This window comes from Pavona decussata, unplaced genomic scaffold (genome assembly GCF_977016875.1).
Source record: "Pavona decussata unplaced genomic scaffold, jaPavDecu1.1 SCAFFOLD_161, whole genome shotgun sequence".
Lineage (NCBI taxonomy): Eukaryota > Metazoa > Cnidaria > Anthozoa > Scleractinia > Agariciidae > Pavona > Pavona decussata.
The window spans coordinates 2,184,775-2,206,191 of NW_028145572.1; the positions used below are offsets into that span (position 1 = coordinate 2,184,775).

Consider the following 21,417-nt stretch of genomic DNA (forward strand, 5'->3'; position numbering starts at 1 on the left):
ATTTTGGTCATAACATTACTTGAGCTATTGGAAATATTTTATGACTCGTAGCTCACTAGCGTTGCCCCTATATTCATTTAGGTCAAAAGGAATAATGTGCACTTACCAAAAGATTGAGTTCTTCGATTTGTTCGGCTGGTTTTTACTTTTACCGTAATATAGGGCATCTGCATCATTGGATCACCCGAGGGCGGTCACAATCACAAGTCACGCAACGCACACATGTGACCTGTCACAAACACCTTTTCCCGCATGTTGTTTTTGCTTTTGTCTTTCCGTATTCCTTGCTTTTACAATGTTTTAATTGCTGCCAACTTAGCTGTAACTCTTCTTTTCCGGTATTTTGTCAATAGCCTGAAGAAAATTAATCCCGATTTCTTCATATTGTGAAGGAAAAAAGGGATGAGCAGCTTCTACATGCTGTAAAACTTGGATGTTGCTGGAAAGATCTGCGAAATATAATAATAGACGCCTTTGCATACTTTTCTCGGCGGCTTTAACGTGTAATTATAAAAGGTATGTTGCTGAATTGTTATTTTCGAGAAAACATCAATTGTACTGATTGATTGTGTTAATTATTATTGGTTAAATGAACTATTCATGAAGTGGTAAAGACTGAACATAATACGTTGTGACAGCGGAAGAAAGATGATTGACGAAAGCCACAAAACAGGGGACTGGCAAAGCCTGGTTTTTATATCTGAACCTTGTGGTTTTTTCAACCATTCTACAATGGAGCCAAAACGGTTTTTTCCCTCTCTTTTTCTCTCTCAGTCCCTCTTGACCTGGAGCTCGAGACACTGGAAGCTCACTAACTGACAAAAACCCATTAGGAATCCGGATGCATCTGCGAGGCAGCTTGACTTTATCATTGCCTAGAACAATAGGACCGTCACCCAACCCTCGAGGGACTGTGACACCTTCCAAATCACAATACGTGGGGGTGCCGTCGGGTCTGTAAACACGCTCCAGAGTATTTCACTCTTTCGAGAAGCCACTTGGCCTGAAATCACAACAGAAAGAAAGCAACTGTTGGCAGCCCTTTCAATTTCTATGATGGGAAAAAGACGTGGTGGTGGAGGTGTTCATCATCACACGCTTAAGACCATTCGCGCTGTTGTCCTGGGAAAGGATGGTGTTGGTAAATCAGGTACGACTGAAACGGATTTTAATCCCAATACTATAGTAACGGGGCATGTTCAAGACCGTTTAAAACTTGAAAAAAAATCGAAATTCACTGAGAGAAAATGGAAAAACTCACAGTATCGTAATGAAAAACTGATCGATAACTTTCATTTGAATGGTCGCACCATGTTTAAAATACGAATCCATTGCGCTGACTCAAAACATACCAACACCGACGGTAAAAATTTGAAAATGTAACGCAGGCGATTAGAACTCTATTTTTTTCCATTTTGACATTTATACATTTGTGTTCAAGGATAAAGAATTGCTATTTTATAGCGCTCAGGTTCATCATTCTGCCAAACGGAAGCCAGGAACATTCAATTTTGTTTTGGTTTACGATTGCAGTGTTTCAGGTGTCAAAATTGGCTTCAATTGCTCGCCACTTCTTTATGAACAAAGTCCATTCGGGTATGCGAATGAGCTCTAAGTGCACGGATCAATTTCTAGAACGTTTAATTGTTTTTTACACTTATGTAAAAACAATTGTTCTCTTGAGTTTTGCGCAAGCTATTTCTTTAATTTCGCTAGGAATTCTTATTTCAGTCTCAAATCGATCATTGATGCATATGGTCGTTTTATATCATTTTATTATTATTCTTTTTATTTTGAACAGTTTGTCGTTTTCTGTGTATCAAGTATTCAAGTATTTCAATTGTTCTCCAAAGTATTTTTTAATCAATTTCGCCCCCTTATAAAGCCATTATGATACTGGAATTTGAAAGAGTGAATGTTCAAATTCCTTGCTAAGTGCCGCCGGAGATAAGCACCCCTTTGTCTTGAGTTCAATGTTCCTTTCTTTACTGAATCCAACAGTTTTACTGAAGAATAAGCAAACACAAAAGGCAGATAAAACCTTTATTAGAATAAATCAGATGACCAAGGCTCGCCGCACAATCCGCCGACGCGCTGTTTAGTGGTTGTTGCGCTCGAGTTTGCTGTTCAATTTTTGGGTGCTGGAAAAACCGTCATTCCAGCCAAGTTATAATTGTTTTATAATTGCAATGACGGTGTTATGTTGTTGTTCGACATAAAATGCCCCCTCAAGGAAAGCTTTTAAGTTGGTCATTGTGAGGTTTCTTAGTTTTATTAGTGCAACAAATCGCGACATAATCTTGCCATTCTATGTTCGTGATCGCTTTTTGTTGTTGTTTGTTTTGGAGCTCTCTCAAGAGTACACCTTATCGACCCCTAGCAATTGTTTATTTAGTTTTAACTCAATTTTGATGACCTCGTGATAAGCCACGTTGACAAGAAGCCAGTTAATCCCATTTATTCTGGATCATAAACATTTGACCCCCGCAGCGCTGACTGTTCGATTTTTGACCAGACGTTACATTGGGGAATATGACAGCACACTAGGTAAGTTTGATTGACATCACTGTAGTGCTAGAACACACGAACTAGAAAATAATGAGCTTACACAAAAGGACGGCTGAGGGAAAGGGACGGTGAAATATCGTTGTGTGACCAACATGACATTTTTATGCAATTTTCGACTAAAACTGGTGTTCCCTCATATGTCACAACCTGAAAACCATGAGCGGTAGGCGGTAGGAGTGTTACAATCCGTAGAGTGATGAATACTTGGCCGTCACGTTTGTCACACAAGCACAATTTGCCGTCCCCCCTCATCAGCCGTCCTGTTGCGTAAACTCGCTATCACGAGTTTGATACAGAGCTCGTTCAGCTTCTATGAGCTTATTCTTTAGGTTTTCGCAGATACACACGAGCCTCCCCATGTGTATTTTCGAATAAATAAATGGCACGACGGTTGCCACGGATAAAACGATGATATCAAGATTGAAGTAGCCTCCCACGCAGACGTTCTTTGGTTTGTTACGTCATAAGCGTGGGGAGGATTGCGTGACGTGATGTTGAAGCAAATTAAATATTTTCAAATCATCGTACCCGGGGGGTGTACTTGGGTTAAGTTTTGCTGGGTATGTGCCGCTGGCCTCTCAGAGCCCCTGTCCCATTATAGTCTATTTTGTGGCCAGTTATAGACCCCATCTTAGTCACTTTTTGGGAAAATGTAATTTTCGCGATCCCAACTAAGTCACTTTCTATTTATGCATCTACTTTCAAGAACGGAATGTAATGCGAGGTGATTGTTACATTTAATAAACAGCAACTTTCTGAACTTTTTAACCGAGACCATTTTGAATCCCTACTTAATAGAATATTCTCACCCAAAAAATCCGAAAATCTGCGACCCCATTCTAGTAACTCTATTGAAAATGCGACCCCATTCTAGTCAATCCAGTCGTGAAAATGCGACCCCATCCAGCGGCACATCCCCATTAGCCTCTTATAAAGAAGTAGCCCCCCGGGTCATCGTACAAAAGGCTGGTTTCCATATAAACACAGCGATCGCTGGGACCGACACAAAAAAAAAGAACCTTAAGCGATCATTGCGACTTCGATCCCAGACAGGTTACGTTTCCAATCGTTGCGATCGCTGACAAAATAAAATGACCGAGAGCACCTGATCTAACATCTCGTTCGCGCCATTTCTCAAATTCAACATGATAGCCCCCAAATATACAAGCTTCAGAGCGTTTCAAGATTTTTCTGTAACGATCGCAGCGACGATCTGGAAATCAGTCTTTAGATAGAAAAAAATATGTCAAGTGTTAGTTGTATTGCGGGTTTAAATTTTAAGCGAAATTATGTCATCGCCATCTCTCTCGTATTGACAGTTTTTCCTCGACGATACAAACTTAGGTCTTATTATTATTATTATTATTATTATTATTATTATTATTATTATTATTATTATTATTATTATTATTATTATTATTATTATTATTTTAGCGAAGATCAAAGAAGGTACCCATAGAGAGGCTCATAAATTATGTCGCCTAATTTGTGTTATTTGCAAAATTGTACTCAGCTTCCTGGGTAACGCAAAAATTAGATGCCTTAAGACACATGAAAAAATGCTAAATCGCAATATAAAAACCCCCGCGCAAAAATTTCATGCCAAGCGCGGTAGACAAAAGTATCAAAACTGTCTTATTGCCCCAACTTCCATAGACGAGGGAATTTGTTCACAAGCCGAGACATGCAGTTGGGGAGACGAAGGAGAAATTCATGTAAGGTGGGGTGTTAACTGCCAACAAGCATCCTCTCGTACAGGAGTTTGTACGGTGGCACCCGATCAGTTAAGAGGAGAATCTCACATCTCCACAGAAACGTTAAGCATGACGCCGGCTGGCAGGCTGATGGCATCAGAGTTCCTTTTATCTTGTTTTCCTTTGTGTTTTTGAGATATCCGGTGTTGAAACAAAGTACAAAAGGATAAACAAGATAAAGAACGATTTAAACCTCGGACTGATCCTCGTGACAAACTTGGCTAAACTTTTCAAAATCTTAGAGGCGCGGAGGGCCGGGTGCCCAGCACGTGACCCCTAGCTAGCGAGCCCCTCAAATCCCGTCTGGGAAAAATGAGATAGCTTGTGAACGGGTCCCAAAGTGGAGGGTGGAAAGAAAAGACGACTACCTCAAACCTCCCGTTGGCCCCAACCAAACTAAACTCCAACATAACACAACTGTATTAGGATTATTATTATTTTTTTTTTATGTAATTATCTGTCGCTTTTTTCCGCGCACAGAAGCTACTTATCGACATCACCTTATTGTCGACGGTCAGTTTGTTTCACTGGACATTATGGATACCGCTGGAAAGGTGGGTTCAAAGGTCATGTTGTCTTAGTTGCTTCGTCACGAAACTGTTCTCATTAATAATGTATATCTACTTCCTTTGTGTTTGTTGCTTCCTCTGTGTTTTGCGAAAAAAGCTCTTTGATTGTCGTCGCTCTTGCAAAGCTTTATGAATCATGGAGACAGAGATCAAGGTCGCACGATATTGTACAAAGAAAACAAGCCGTGTGGTGCATGCTGATGGTGGAAATACGCCAAATTACGAAGTGCTCCTTTTCACATTTAATTTTTTCATAAACGAGACTCTCGTTTTCCTTAAAATACACTCTTTTTCCAAAGTAATATTCTTTCTTATGCAATAAAAACTTCTCTCCACAGAATTCAACTGAGAAAATGCAAATGTGTATTTCCTTTGCGGAGCTCTTCTTTGTGTTGTATTCAACAACGGACCGTACATCATTCGAAGAAGCATCTCTACTGACGCGCTATATACTGCAAGATAAATCATTGGGCTCCGGCGCCACCATCATGTTAGTGGGCACGAAAAGTGATGTTGAACACGCCAGAGAAGTCGAAGAACAGGAGGGAAGGCTCTTAGCAAAGGATTTGAACTGCGGATTTTGTCAGTTATCTAACTCTGAGGGATATGTGGAGACGCAAGAGCTGCTCTTTGAAGCTCTGAGACGTTGCCTTGATAAAGGAAAATCCTCTCCTTTGACTAGAGTCAAAGAAGGGCTCGTAGAAACGGCGAAGTCGTTCCGGAAGAAATCGGTAAGCCACGATGGCCCTCCGACCGATCGCGAAACGACAAGATTGGTGAAAACGAGGTCTCTTAGTTTAGATGGACCCGAACCGGAGGTTATTAAGTCTTCAAGTGGAAAATCATCCAGTCACGAAGATTTGTCCCAAGGAAGGAAAGATTACAGGAATTCTGTGGCGTCAACGGCAAGTTATTGAAACGGGAAAAATTGAGTTCCAAGATAGCAGAAATGAGAAAAGCAAATCATGTCAACTCAGCGAATGCAGTTTAAATACGACTTTAAAAAATGGGGATTGAGTACTTCAATTGAAACCAGCCCGCTGAAGGAAGACAATTGTAATGTGAGAAAAGAAAAGGAGGGCGATTCCGTTTGAAAACTAAGGAAGCATCATTGCTCCATACCTCCCTAAGTAGAGAAATAGGCTGTGATCTAAAGGTTAATTCGGCAAGGAGAAAATAAATTTAAATCTCTGGTAGGCGACAGCGCTCTGCAATACAACTGGTAGGCGTTTACGATGGATTCCAAATCCAGTGTTTAATTTAGAACTGATTCATGCGATTTCAAGATGGTGGCAGCACAGAGCACGTTCAGCCGGTCACAATCTTTTTTTAGGGTAATTGATAACGTTTCCACAGGTCCTTACCCTCGCGTCGGACACGCCTTGAAAGGAAGAGAATGCGCAAGGACGGAGCTAGATAAGGGCCACAAAAGTTTTAAATAGAAATAAAAAATATTTTTATTATATATACTTTCCGAAATAATAGAACTTTTTTTTATATTTATAAATGTAACAAATGTTTGTGTTCCGGTAAATTATTGCGATTGCTGATTTTTTGATAATTACGACTGAGTTATGTGTTTAAAATTCAAATGCGTCTACCATTTTGCCAGCCTGATAAAGACTGTTGGAGACAAACTAAGAGGTAGTTAAGTGACTATGTAGATTATTTTGAAAATCATTCACTTTGACACGTAGGTGGACTCTTAAACACAGCCCCTTTAACACAAGCGTGAAATGCAAAAATAAACAGGTTTGTTTTTACTTTTTCCAACTGAACTAATTTTAAACTACGGATGTTTTTAGCCCTTACTTGAATACACTTTCGCGCAGTGTAATTATGTTCGAAGTCTCAAAGTGTTACCATTCAACCATTATGTACATTTTTTGCTATTTGTTTTGAATTTTCTCCATGAAAGATGAATTTCTTCCATTCTGATCAACGTGGATTTTTACACAATAGTACTATTACCCATTAACAAAACATAAGGAATTTTACTCTACACCGCTTGTGTACAAGACGAGCAGTTTTCATATTAAAGTGTCTGACTTACAAATATAATATTTACAAATGAATTTTGTCCAGCGTTCCTTGCCTAAAATGTCATACCCCGTCTCCTGTACAGCGACTTTGTTCGTATCATGAGTCCCTCTTTGAGCTTCTTAAGTCCCGGCATTGCTCTGTCGCCATTAGTGAACCTCGACCTCAGGTGAAACTTGACTGAATCACGAAAAAGCCTTTCGATGTCTTTGTATCCATCGGCGCTGGAAATCTCGTGGTAGATTCCTCTGAGTTCGTTAGCAATCACGTGACCTTCATCTTCGGAGACTACTCGATATTCGCGCAAATCTCGTTTCGTTCCTACCACCACTATACTATACTCGCCGCTTGTTTTTGTGGCTCTTATGAATCGTCCAAGTCGCTCGACTTCTTTGAATGTGCTGTTGTCGGTGATGGAAAAAAGCAGGAAAAACAAGTTCCCTAAGGAGGAGCACTGTGTTAGTTTTTCATCTGTGTTCTGTCAAAAGCAAAAGATGAACATTGATCGGCATCAAATTTCAATCTTTTTTACTATAATTTTTTTCCTTAGAATTCTCCTGTTTTCACATTGGACTCTAATAGGACCGAAATGCTCAAAGATGTCAAATAAGGGGGCATTGAGTTTTCTTATAGATGAGTCAACGCTGCAAGTGCGGCTTCTGCAAATGGTTAGACTTTCTGGTCTTCTCGGATAAGGACGAAAAACCGTAGGCCCATTCACAAAGTACTTTCACATAATCTGACTCTGTGGGACGTAAAAAGAAACACTAGGGAGGTGACAAATCTCTGGCAGTAACCACCCCTGGTGTCTATCTCAAATACACACTCACATAAGGGGGAGTCATAACGTATTACTTCTGATTAATTGTATACTGCGCCACAAGCAGTCTGGCAAAGTTTCTCATACTTTGTTGTAAATTATGCCTGAGAAGCCCCGAGGAGAGTGGATAATAAAAATTTGATATGTGATGTTCTTCAGAGATTGTAACGATCTCCTTTCTGAAAATGTCAGAAGGTCATTTCTTGGCAAGACTGTAAACCGTGCGTGATGAACGGTCAAAACGAATTCCAGACAAAATGTAACCATTTCCAGAACTGATGACTAGACATGGCCCTCCACACCTGCATGAGTTAATACTGCGTTAACAACTGGCAAAATAGCCCAGTTGGGTAAGAGTATCTTCATTTGATAAACCACCTTATTATTTTGGAGGAAAAAGAACACCAAATTAAAATAATCAGTCAGATAAAGGAACCAGCAACTTTAGAGAGTTTTCAGTATTGAAGTGATTTTTTTCTGAAGCAGGAGTTTGAATCTATTCAGTTCTAACCTTGCCGGCTGTATCCATAATATCCACAGAAATGTGCTCTCCTTCCAACTCAAAATAATGTCTGTGGGTTGATTCTGAAAGAAAAAAAGTTTTACTTGGGTGATGGTTTACGTTCTCTGTTAATCCGAGATTCGATGTTTCTCAAATTACGGTTTTTCAGCCTAAAGCTATGGTTGGTTTCCCATATAAATCAGCCTCACATTCAGCTTTAATGAGCTCAGACTACTTGGACGGTCTTTGTAGCTTTTCGTAATTTTACATAAATAATACTCCGTCCCCAGAGGTCTACACACACCCGCGGAATTATCGCCTCTTTTCACGCCAACCTGTTCGCAAGACATTGGAACATCTGAACTAGCCCGCACAGCACTGAGTCGGATTTTTTTTTTTCGAGACGGGAGAGGCTCGCAAAGGCGAAAAGGAGCAGTAAAAATTTATCCTTCTTCCCTCCTTCAATTCCGTATTCTGCTTTTAATCCAGAAATGCCGTGTCGTTGGTTCTCCATTCTAGCTAAGTATCAGGGGTACCCAACCGCAGTTTTCTCTTAAATCCCTTGAAACGCGATTTTAGGCTATCTGGAGTGCCTTTCAAGCTCTGTAGGTTCATTTCAGGCCACCCTATAATATTTTAATCTGTTCGGTCATTCTAGGGGAACTTTCAGTTTATCGAGCGCTCGTTCGCATCGCGGGAATACCGCAATTCGGCGTTCAGACAGGGTTCCAGGCAAACTAATGTGCCCAAACAAACACTTCAGCTTTAGGAAAGGTAAACTGGGTACTGTCAACTCAAAACCATGTTCTGTATCGAAGCAATAGAGATATAAAAGCTGCTCTTTCCGAAACATCGGAGCCTGCCATTCACCTTCCTCGAACGCATCCATCTTGAAATGAAGTCGTCACATGACCACGCTATTTTGATAATATAGTTGGAAGCAGTGCATTGTGGGAGCCATGACGTTCCCTCCTGTAGGGGAGCTCGAGTCTTTTCGAAATTACTAGGGCATTTTTGGCCATTTCCCGAAACCCTTAGGTTTTATTTCCTTTCCGAAAATCTTAGCTGACTTTTTTTCGGTATCCGAAACGACATTTTTATCTATCCGAAAACACTAGGACTTAAATTTCCCATATCACAAACGTTCGAGGTGAAAATTCCCTCAAGAAAATTGTAGGGGACAAAGGACCTTCCGAACAAATAATTTACCGAAACGATCCGTTGGGTGCCCCTGAAGTATGGCTGTACAGAAAACAAATGTTTGGACAGAGTTAATTTTTTTAGCTGTTGATAACGGTAACGGTTGGTAGCTGTTGGGAACCTATAGATAGCCTGCGTGACAGGCGCTAGAAAGGGGAGGGGAGAAGAGGGGAATCTGGCGCGCGCGCGACGTACACGCGAGGGGATTCGCCTCAGTAAGAATGAAAACAAAAGCAGTCAAAGTGTATTTCAATCAAATTTTTAGGTTTGTCTAAGTCATTTAATCCACGATCAGTTTTTTTCTAGAGATGTGTCAATTCCAAAGTAATTGTCGACCATGAAATTGTGACAGAAATGAGATGTTAGCGGTCCATACACAGCAAGAATGAAAACAAAAGCAGGCTAAGCAATTGCACGCTGTTTTTTGTTCTAGATTATTTGAAAAATAAAATGAATGTTTAAAAATGTCAATATTATGGGTAAAGTTTTACCTCGAAATTATTTATTAGCTTTCACTGCTCAGTTTGTGCAACAAAATGTGACTGTTGAAATTGCTCGGGTAGGATTTCGCATCTCGTAGTTGATCTTACGCCACTTGTAATGAATACTATGATACCGCCATTGTCTTCATTTGATGAAATCACTGCTTGATCGGCTACTCATATGTTCTTTCATATTCGTTATAGAGGTACCCGTTCCTGATTTATAAAAATTACAATGTACATTCCATGCATCGAGAGAAACGTTTTCTTCAACCAATGGCAATTTCCAACAAAGCCTTAAATTTACTTGGGGTGGTTGATTGCATATACTCAGTGATACGCCAGAGCATTCTTCTAGTTCTTAAGTTATCGTGTTAAAAGCGAAACCGCAATCAAAACACATCAATATCGTTTTCCATTGCATTGATGCTATTAAGTTGATTACACAATTCAAAGAGTTTTCCTCTGAACTTGATAACCCTGTTACATCTATAGTGACAACTTGAAAGCCAATACTAATTAAGTTGTTAAACATTGTCTGCAATTTTTACAGTAAAAAACTTACCAAGCGAGCTGTCGTATTCTCCAATAAACCGTCTGGTAAGAAGGCGGACTGTCAGAGCTAATTAACAAAGGAACGACAAGGACATTAGGACGCTATTACAAGATATTAAATCGTTACAATCAAATGATGATATGAGCTTACTTTATCACTTGTTACACATGCTTTATTAAGCAATAACTTTCACTTAATGTGTTTACGCTGCGATTATGATAAAAACTTAGGGAATCTAAACAGTTTATTTAGCGAGCATACAGCTTATAGTTTTTAACAGTTATCACGGCTTGAATTCAGTGATTGAACGGTTGTGAAGTTTCCCGTCTCCAAGAACATCAGTAGATTTTTGACGTACACTGTCTAAGATGTTCTCTGAATTTCTTGTACATGTTTTTGTGTATATGTGATAAACATTATAGACTTGCAATTTAGTACAATTTTTACTTCTGAACTTAATGCAGTCTTTACTAAACTTAAGGAGAGCTGAGCTGAGTCTAGGCTGTACTCATTTGCAACTGATGTCAGAGGTTGTAATCAATCACCGGTGGATATTGTTGAACGAATGTTTACAGCGGAGTACCCTGATTCCAGTGGTTTAAGAAAACATCTGGGACTAGTATAAAGCCAAAGAAACCTATATCTATCACACCATTCGTCTGGCAGCATGTATCGATTCTACTTAGTCGAAAAAACTGAGTTACGAAGGGACTCGCCATTCGAGCCTAGCTATTCTTCAATGTTGCCGGATTTCTTGAGTTTACATATAAAATATCTCGGAACTAAAATGAGTCCTAAGTTTCTCTCTTTCAGAATAACAGTAGCAGGAGGACACCTTACCAGTTTTTCCAACTCCGTTCTTGCCCATAACCACTGCATTTATCTTTCTCAAATTGTTGTGTTGTATTCCGTACTTCCTCTGCCCCATTTCACCGTGTTTTTTTTTTTCTTGTAGCTTTTGTGGTTCTTCTACAGTTAGAACACTAACCCTTGGTTCTTCGTTCTGTAAACAACTTGCGGCTTCTTCCTATAGCTGAGTTACTTATGTTGTAACTAAGCTTTTCCCAACTGATCCTGTGGCCCTCTATTTATTCTAGCGGTTCAGTTTGCGTCGTGTGTCTTATACTGTCCGAACGCATTTGTGTTGATTAGATTGCCCTCAGATGTTGTTGCGTAATAGCCTGGCACGTGAAAAGGACATGAAGCTTTCTCATTGGTCAGATTAGGCAAACTGCATTCCACTTAGTTATCACGATGAGTGTGTTTAATAGATGTTGCAAGAGGTGAGATAACCGTCTTCAGACGCTGATCGAAATTCCTGAGTTTTGAAATGTTTTTTGATCTGGTTTGTTTATTGAAGTGGGTTCACGTCTGATAAACGCCTTCCAGGCGAAGTAGTGTTTTTAGTTTATCAAACACTCAAAGGCTCTTTATTTCAAACCGCTGCTCAGTTTATCAACCTTATTACGCGGGATGCCCTGAGGGGGCATACCGTGTCTAAAAACGGGTCGATTTCTTTTTTTTTTTTTCTTCCTCGTAGCTACAAATGTGTACATTAGTTTATTCATTAAACTATCCCCTCTCCTACTCGGGATGTATTGTCCTAATTGTCTTCAACAAAAGAAGGCCAATCAAAATCCTTTTTTGTCGCTTATATCGCGAGGGAGGAGACCCACTCACCCCTACCTGTGTGACGTCAATGCATCATTTGATCTATTTATTAAAGACGGATTAACTCGCGCCATATTGTTTTAACATGTTCTGGACTCAAGTGTGCCGTTTTCAAAGGGAAATTTCACCATTTTGAAGCGGTAAATCGAAAGAATAACTTCTAAGAAGCACCCGACACGTAAAACGGTGGAAATTGGTGAGTTCCTGGCGAAGGAATCGTGCTTTGTTTGACAGTCTTAGACCACGACGCGAGACTGAAAAGAGGTCATTGAGAAGCTTATGTTATCGTAATGGAATTTCAAAAATTTCCAGTGAAAGTCTGGGTCGCGCAAGGGAAACAACGTAACGCGATCGTCGTGACTCAAACTATTCCATTAGCAAGGATAGATTTATCAATCGGCGAAGCATACAGTTGGAATAAATGAATCAGCCCCAGCATCACGCGTAATGCCAGTGTAGCAGGCATCTTGTTACTTGACTAGCATTACAGTCTATGTCATAGTATTATTAACGTGATTTAAAGAACCTTTCAACCTGGATATACATGATAACATGAGGCGTTGTTACATCAAATGTCAAAAAGACCCCGAAAATGTAAGGCATTTGTAAAATCTTGTAACCGTTAAACAACGAAACAAAAAAGAACGGTCGACTGCTTTCGTTTGGAACATTTGCGTATTATTTGAGAGTACAACAAACTGGCTAAACTAACATCTATCTCTGTCTTGGTTTTAAACCTGGAAGGTTTTATTCGCATAGCCGACTAATATTTTTACACACGTTTGCCCGCGTTCTGTGAGAATTCCTAATTTTTACCAGCTTTGATTAATCCTGGGCCATACCTGAATGCTTTTCCTTCTGAAGACTGCTCGTTTAGTGTGCCTTTCAATAACATGCGGACTCTGAATTAAGTGCAAGATTCGATCAACCGTTTTGTTTTTTTCACTGCTGCCAATAAGCGTAGCGGACCTCTAAAAAAAAAGACATTGAGTTCAGCAGGGTGAAAAATTCACTTTCGTACGCTGTGATTGGTTGATTTCGATTCCACTTTTTCGGTTTTTGTAATGATTGACAGTTGTGTTTTCAAGTTCAGAGTCCGTATGTTACTGAAAGGCGCAGTAACTCTATTTCTTTATACAGTTGTGCATCGTTTTTCGTATCCCATCGATTCCTCAGGAACTCCTTCCTGAATCTGATTCGGAGCATTGTTTTTCTCCAATTCGTGGCTTTCTGTTATCTCTTTGTTACTCTCAGTGGGTGGCAGTTCTATGAAACTGAAAAAGAAAACACCTCAAATTAAAGAATGAGTTAAAATTGAGCATTTTTTCGATTTCTATGCGTGATAGCTGATTCGGGCTGCGCCCTCATCAGCTATCATGCGATAATCTGCGATAATCTGCGATAATAAGCTCATAATCTGATTGTTAAATAAAAACTATGCATGAGGCCTCGCTTTCATAATAAGTCAAAGCAAACTCGGAAATTGCCCATATGAAAGCGATGGTCGAATAAGAAAATTCAAAAGATCAAAAATCGCTTCTACCTGACAAATGCGAAGGGAATCAATACCAGCACCGCATACAGTATAAACACCAAGCCTCTGAATGTACTGAGCGTCGCCTGGTACACGCTGTTGAAGATCACATTGCCAAGAAGCTGTGACAAAGCGGTAACCACGCCGAACGCGGAAAACAGGACGCCTAGAAGACAAACACAATATGGCGTCAGTTTAACGCAAAGATGGTGTTATATGGAACGCGCGAGCTTTAACGCAGCGTTCTACGTAACATGCATCTGTGCAATGACATTTTCACAAATTGCTTAATGGATTTTTAAACGCAACATGCGGAGAATCGTCTAAGGGGTGTTGTGACGTAATTTCAAGCAAAACACTTTCAGTATCTACCCGCAAAGATCAAATAAGAAGTCAAGGGACGTCATCGGAATTGCTTTCGGCGGGAAAGTCTTATCTAAAAGTAATTTTACTTGTCAAACCATGCACTGTTTCACGAAAATCATTATAGAAGATGGATTTTTTCCGGTGGTAAAAATTAACAGGACTAGACATTCGAGTACGTAATAAACGAATTTGACTATGATAACTAGGACAACACCATCATCCATGGGAAATCCATGCATTTCTTACCTTGTTCATCCTCTCCCACGATTCTTGACATTCCACTTTGTAAAACAGGATCGGAAACTGCGCTGAAGACTCCCACAATGCCAGCTTGAAGAAATATTGAATAGAACTAGGTTAGCGGATAGAAAGAAGACGACTACAAACTACGTGAGGTAATCGCAAGTTATAAAGAATTCAGTACCCCTGTTTGAGTGAGGGAAACATAGAACATACTTGGATGTTAGGTTAAGGAGTAGAATGCCCCATTTTCGATTCCTCTTTATTTAGGTACAATAATTCATCAAGGAGACGATTACTGAGTCAGCTAGCCCTATTAGATGATGAAATAGGTAACTGGAGGGTAACGTTTTCGCGGCTCATATTCGCGATCCGCCGGCACATAAACTTTGCCTCTGCCCGAGTAAAACGCTAGTTATCCAGGCTATAGCCTGTTTAAGGCTTTCATATAGCGATGAGTGGCGTAAAGAAAATTGCAGTGCGTGCAAATAATAAAGGCGATGAAAAAATGTGTTGCGAGCAGGAAACTTCTCTCTCCGGTCACCTCGGCACAATTTTCTTCGCGTGGCTCTCGGCCACTTTTTGAACGCGTGGAAAAGTCTATACAGGTTACGAATCACGAGGAAAACGAGGTCTATGAATAGTTTTCTCAACTAGTGTAACAACGGATATGTGCAAGAAATTAGCCTTACACCTTGTTTCTGGTATATATTAAGACTAATTTCACATACCAATTTATCGCCCCATTAGTAGGCTCAATCACAAGGGCCAATATTTTTATACGTTACAATTTTTCGGCCGGGATGAAAATCGGCTGGATTAAAAAAAAACTGTAGCACTGACACAGATTTTTATAAATCGGACCGATTTCTCATTTTCTTTGTCAAATTGTAACCAATAGAGTGTTCAACCTCGTTCCCAGGGTCTCTCTTCTTCCCGCCCCAGCGAGAGAGAGAGAGAGACCCTGGGTGAAGCTGGTCACGTGGCACCCAAAATCTGGGTGCTTGACACAATTAGCCGTTAGGGAGGGGTAGTAAAGTATGCAGTTGTTGCTTGAAGGACGGAGAAGTCAGCTACGAACTTTACGACAACAAACGATTTTACAGCCAAGCATTTCTACATCGCACACTCACTTGAGACCTGGAAGAGGTTCACATTTCTTCCACTCAGGTAGAGTGTTGTTAATCCAAAAGAATTATTTTAAAAACAGTCGTTTTGGGACGCCAGAGGGAAACCGACAGACGATGGGGGATGCTTGAGTCAAAACCTAAACAGGCATGGTGATTAGAACAGAGGTATCGCTGGCTTTACGCCTTTTAACAGAGCCCCAAATGGGGTGAGATGGGAAAGAAGATCAATTTTAGTATTGTCGAATGGAACACCAAGAATTTTCGGCAATAGAATGTGAGCAGGCGAAGTGCTCAGAAATACCAACGGACTGAAGCAAGCCGCGTGTGAACATAATTCAAAGGTACTTTTCATCTTCGTTTATTCCCTATGTCCTTGACTTTAAGATGTAGTTAAACGAAAAATATTGAGCTCAGAGCGCTGATTGTGATCGAAAACAACGTATTTATTCACAGGAAATCGGTGACCAAATATATATTCAATATTGTGCTTCGCGAATTACATGTAAATAAACAGAATACTGAACAAGAAGAATGTATTTGTATTTTCTTGAGTGATAAATTATTAATAATGCTGTTACTGAAAGAATTTTTTATGAACTACATTTCATTTTATAGAGCAAAAGATGTACTTATTACCGCAGTTTAAGCTTGAATAAATGCTATTTCTGGTACCATTCATGGAATCAGTTCCAACTAGTGTAGAGTTGTAGAGTTTATGATCAACCTCTGCTTCATTGACCGTTTGAAATTCCCTAGATAATTTGTACTTAATATACGATTTTTGCAGACGGTATGAAACTGCGCCAAATCTCTCGCATTTTGCTTGCTTAAAATCGCACCCGCTTGAAAATCTCTGATCGACTCTTGCGAATAAAATAATTGAGCGAGTATACCCCGACTGGGGAGAGGTTTGTCGTGTGCTGTCACGTGACCAGGTTCACCCAGGGTCTCTCTCTCTCTCGCTGGGGCGGGAAGAAGAGAGACCCTGGGAACGAGGTTGTAGAGTGTTTTCACATGACGTCACGGCGGCCATGTTGGTGTCCCAAAACATAGAAATGGCGGCCATGTTGATGTCCCAAACTAAACCTCTGGGAATTTAGCTCTATTTTTATGTAAATACTTTCTTTTGTTTCAGTAAACCAATATGGCCGGTAGTCACGTGAATGAAAACACTCTATAGGCCCGATTCATCGGTACAGACGTGAAAATTAGGCTTTAAAATATTCACAATTAGTTGTCTTGTCTACGTACCAACAAACACCATCCAAGTCCGGTCAGAAAAGGCCAGCAAAACAGAAGCCAAAATTAAAGACACCATGCTTATCCTTACAACCGTCAACTCTTTAAAGCAACGACCGAAGCACTCAATACCAGCTACACTTCCTACGCCGTGAACAAACATTGCAAACGCAAAATAGTACCCCACTAAAGTGGGACTCCAACACAAAGGACTCTTCAATATGTACAGCGTCATGACACTTTCCACTCCAATGGTAACTAAGTACACAACACCAGCACTCGCCAACAGCAACAGTAGGTTTTTCCGTCCAGCCTCTCTTTCCTTCCGAAAAAAGTTGACGAAGCTCTTGAGGTTTTCAAGGCTGAAGAAGCGAACAGCGGTTTCGTTGGCTCTTCTAGGAATGTCTGGCACGCAGAACACTGTCCAGACTCCGGCAAGGATAAAACAGGACAATATGAACCAGGCAGACGGGATAAATCCCACATTCTCAATCCAAAGTCCGCTGGTCAGTTAACTGATGACTCCAGCTAAGAAAATCTGCAGGTACAAAATGGCTGCAATTTTGAAACAAAGTGATGAGTTAGTTTTTCACAACGAGGTCTTATTTAAGATAAACTTTAGCAACGGCAAAAGGCTTAATTTTAAAGTATATGCGAATGCGAAAATACACTGTGCCCGAGCTCTGGCTTCAGGCGTTTCATTTTTTGCGTTTGCTCTGCTTTTCTTGTTCCCAACCTCATTCCCAGTTTCTCTCTTCTTCCCGTTCCCTGAGAACGAGGTTGTAAAGGAATCAAGAGGTTACACTGTGAATTGTTAATGAACACAATCTTGAACATACAGCTCTTAAGAGTAAAAATCGAAAGAACGTAAACATAAGCAGAGAAAAAACATCCTAACCGCCGAGTAATAAAACTTAAGTGTATCAGCCTCACCTATTCTAAAGGCTCTTTCCTCTTCGCTGGAAATATCCACTATATATGACGTTGCTCCGACCATCAAAACCGTTGCAAATCCCGAAAACCCACTGACCGCCGCAGACACGAACAGAATGTACACAGAACACTCAAAATACATCACCAGTAATGTCACGGTCACCTCTAGGCATGCGCCTAAGATAGCAACCTGTAAAGCAGGTTTTCGCTTGCCACCTTTGTCTGTCCAGGGTCCCCACAGGGGCGCCACAAAAATGGAGGGGATGGTCAGGACAAGATTGTAACCCAAGAAAATATTGGAGGACAGCATTTGAACCTGAAAAAAAAAGCCGTCAAATTTCGAGTGGATTCTCGGATTAAGTCACGCACTTGTTTAATGTTACTCCTAAATAGAAGGAAATCCAGATTTTTTTCAAATGTGCTGTGGAAATGCTCGTATACATGGGTTACTGAAGGAAAAGAAATTCGAAAGCCGTACGACTACTTTAGAAATCCGATAACTCATGATCATTTCAGACTGTTGTTTTCTCTCTAAATCAGATACCACTAGAACTGAAATGTAAGTGCTACGTGCAATTTGTTTTCGCCCTACCATAGTTATTTATTTCTCGGTCAGACCTCATTCTAATGTGGAGAGTCAGAGTGTTCAACTCAGAACAAAGACCTCAATTATCAGAAAAAAAATGCATGTTCAACACGTGTAGGCCACAGATACAGATGGTGTTTTCTTCTGAATTCGTTAGAGAGCAATGAAAAAGTAGAGGTGATCTAGCGCGAACGCTTCTGCCAGGGTTCTCGTTCATTTACTCCTTTAACCTTTCTTTGAATCGGAAAGGAGCAGGAAAGCATTTGTAGGATCTGACTATGTTTTCATTCAGTTATCTGGAGACATATCTGTGCATTTTGCGTTTATCCCAGGTAGTTAGGGTGTCTGAGGCAATAGACCTTCCTCACTCGGCGGCCATGTTGAGTCTGAGGAGAATAAAAAGCCTTGTTTTTGCACGGCTAGCCTCGCACTGAATTCGCGTGTGGGCGAGGCTAGCCGTGCAAAAACAAGGTTTTTTATTCCTCTAAGACTCAACATGGCTGCCGAATGAGAAAGGTCTATAGAAGAGTAAGAAAACACATATGTTTTTGTAAGAGTAGCACAAGTTCAACCTCGTTTCTCCGTCGTCCTTGGTGCGTTCCCGATTGTGAGGTCGCTCGTCGCTCGTCACCAAGCCTCCAACTGAGCTCCTTGCGTAAACGAGGCCCGAATAAGTTCCTTTACTGTTCTCACATTTGACTTACCTCTTCTTCCAGTTGCCATAGTGATGAATTTGTTTCCAGGTCTTCGCCTCCGCATCCACCGCCATCTCCCTGGCTGATATTTTGATACGGGAACCCTTTCATGTCGCTAACTCGCTGGTATATGTATATTCCACCAACTGGTAGAAACATTAGAAACCCGTAGAAATAGAGAAATACTGCGGGTTCCACTGTTAAGTATTTTCTCCATAACGGAATAGTTTTGGTTGATGGCATCTACGAGTGTAAAACGATAGTAACAATCAACATTAGAAGAATTATCGACACGGTAGCTTTTTCTGCCGTTTATTCCAGGCTGAGTATTTAGCAACAAGTCTTTCATCATTTTTGTTAAGGACTCTTTCACAAGTATTTCACAAAATCTTGTTGCTCATCAGCTCGGAGTTAACGAGGTACCCCGATTACCAAGGTAAGTTCACGATTTACTCAAAACAAACGATCTCTCAAAATAACATGACGTTCATGGAGCGTTAATTATAAAAAAACAATTTTTGGAACCTTGCTGGCCTCAGGTTGACGTCGTTTTCGCAATTAAAGCTACTGATACTACTGATAAACTTTTTATCGTGTCACCGACTGTTTTTGTATAATAATAATAATAATGATAATAATAATAATAATAATAATAATAATAATAATAATAATAACAACAATAATAATCATCGTCATCATCAATAAATAAATAACTATGCAGGAAGTCAAGAAATCACTCTCAGGCTTCGGTTGATAGCAGATATTCTTTTAAGCTTTGAAGAGATGTTGCATTCTTGTCACTATGAACATTTTTTTTTTACAAATATGAAATACTTAGCACATTTCATACTGTTGCCCTTTGTCCTATTGTGTCTGTTCGTTCGATTGGATTAGATTCCCGAAATGGCGATCCAATCGTATTCTATCGCCTAATAAAAAAATATACATCTCCCTGGTACATCCAGTGTCGGTTGTGCAAATAGAATGCCTGGCATTTGCTTATATCAACTAACCCCAAGGACCTTTAGGAACTAAGTCCATATTTTTATTGTAATCCGACAACATTGAGGAAAATTGCTTTCTTCTACCACCGACGTTTTGACGTCTGCATACTGGAAGAATTGAAATCAGCTGATTCCACGGTCAGAGTAGCCTGCGAACGCAGACGTATTTCCGGCTGTCGCATCACTCGGCGGAGTGAAGCGACAGCCGGAAATAACGTCTGCGTTCGCAGGCTACAGTCAGAGAGACAAACGATCCCTCTGCATCTCATCACTTATTAGCTTCCATTACCAGCATAACAAGGATTGAATTAAAGCCAAGAATTACCTTCGTTTATCCTACGGTATTTCACTTGTCTACCATTAAAACTAAAACCAGATTTGGAGCATATTTTCACTTCTCCATGACTTATAACATACAGCACTAATTCCAATTCAATTCAGTTTAATTTCCAGGGAGTTCCTCCGCAGAAATTTCCCGTAAAAGCAACTCTATGGAGTGAGTCAGGAATGACTCTATCGGTTTGCAATCTCTCTTCTTTATATTACTGGGATGTTTATTTACTTCATGTAATTCATTTCTTCGTTTTCATAGTAATCTTTAAGAGTAAAAGGAGACAATAAACTTACCTTGATGTGTTGCAGTGGCGACTTCACGAATAATAATCATAACAGTGTCACGCAATTTAGATGCATCACAGGTCACCAAAGCGTATGTGACACAGGGTACCATGCAAGCGTGATTTAAGAGTTTGTATGGAGTTAAAATTAAATCGAAATTTAGACAACAATATTCCCACAAAACTCACCAAAAATATAATTAAGTCTGAAAAACCTTACCTGGTGTGTTTTGCTGTGTTTTCAATGTTTCTCAGTGCTGCTAAACGGTGTTTAGAGCGGTTTATCTCTCAGCAGCTGTTCCACGTGCATCACTGTATTATGTTAATTACAAGGTAGGAAACTGAAAGTCGAATTTGAATATAATTTGGCCCGTCATTTGAGGAGAGCACTTCGAAAACCTCGCTAAAATTTGCTTGAAACTTAAGCACTCGCCTAACTGTCTCTCCATATGGCAAGAAGGATGATGTGCGGTCCTACCTGGGCAGATAGTTTTCGGCGAAGTTTATTTATTGAGACACAGGCCTTCGTTGAAAACAAAGTTCATTTCAAATTGGGTGCCATTTTTGCCGCCGACAGAGCCGTGTCGCTGGAATGTTGGAACAAACTCACGGTCAAACCTAGGCACGAGTACTAAAATGTGCCCAGCTGGGGAAATCCACGGGAAGCCTTTGGCACGTAACAAACCACACAAACCCCCTCCCGGCTAAGTGCAGTTCTGTGCCAGCCAGCCGTGCTAGGCGTGACAGCAAGAAACGTCTCTTGGATTGTATTGATTGTGACCTACCGAAACGACCAAACACGCATCGCCAGATCTTTTCAAACGACTCAGATTACTTTTCCTTCCTCCCTCCTGCTCGCAAGGAATAAACCGGTAATGAAAACTTCGAAATTCAATAAGTTTAATGAGCAA

The 21,417-nt window shown here is 40.3% G+C and overlaps 4 protein-coding genes across 4 annotated transcripts; 1 reads left to right on the plus strand and 3 right to left on the minus strand.

Moving 5' to 3' along the window:
• The first annotated feature begins 514 nt into the window (after window positions 1–514).
• On the plus strand, window positions 515–6,295 carry LOC146464723 (ras-related and estrogen-regulated growth inhibitor-like). Its single transcript, XM_085129351.1, has 4 exons — window positions 515–1,150; window positions 2,491–2,547; window positions 4,803–4,876; window positions 5,230–6,295. The coding sequence occupies exons 1-4, from the start codon at window positions 1,054–1,056 to the stop codon at window positions 5,806–5,808; spliced, it is 807 nt and encodes a 268-aa protein (XP_084985477.1). The 5' UTR covers window positions 515–1,053; the 3' UTR covers window positions 5,809–6,295.
• A 125-nt stretch (window positions 6,296–6,420) lies between these two features.
• Window positions 6,421–11,746, minus strand: LOC146464724 (ras-related and estrogen-regulated growth inhibitor-like). The gene is made up of 4 exons (XM_085129352.1): window positions 11,332–11,746; window positions 10,501–10,557; window positions 8,263–8,336; window positions 6,421–7,409 (listed from the first exon to the last, which is right to left on the minus strand). The coding sequence occupies exons 1-4, from the start codon at window positions 11,417–11,419 to the stop codon at window positions 6,987–6,989; spliced, it is 642 nt and encodes a 213-aa protein (XP_084985478.1). The 5' UTR covers window positions 11,420–11,746; the 3' UTR covers window positions 6,421–6,986.
• Window positions 11,747–12,634: 888 nt separating this feature from the next.
• Window positions 12,635–20,582, minus strand: LOC146464725 (proton-coupled folate transporter-like). The gene is made up of 7 exons (XM_085129353.1): window positions 20,517–20,582; window positions 18,895–19,128; window positions 17,605–17,920; window positions 16,684–17,226; window positions 14,309–14,392; window positions 13,706–13,862; window positions 12,635–13,436 (listed from the first exon to the last, which is right to left on the minus strand). The coding sequence occupies exons 2-4, from the start codon at window positions 19,126–19,128 to the stop codon at window positions 17,183–17,185; spliced, it is 594 nt and encodes a 197-aa protein (XP_084985479.1). The 5' UTR covers window positions 20,517–20,582; the 3' UTR covers window positions 12,635–13,436; window positions 13,706–13,862; window positions 14,309–14,392; window positions 16,684–17,182.
• Window positions 13,295–16,906, minus strand: LOC146464726 (proton-coupled folate transporter-like). The gene is made up of 4 exons (XM_085129595.1): window positions 16,684–16,906; window positions 14,309–14,392; window positions 13,706–13,862; window positions 13,295–13,436 (listed from the first exon to the last, which is right to left on the minus strand). The coding sequence occupies exons 1-4, from the start codon at window positions 16,904–16,906 to the stop codon at window positions 13,295–13,297; spliced, it is 606 nt and encodes a 201-aa protein (XP_084985721.1).
• Window positions 20,583–21,417: the final 835 nt, after the last annotated feature.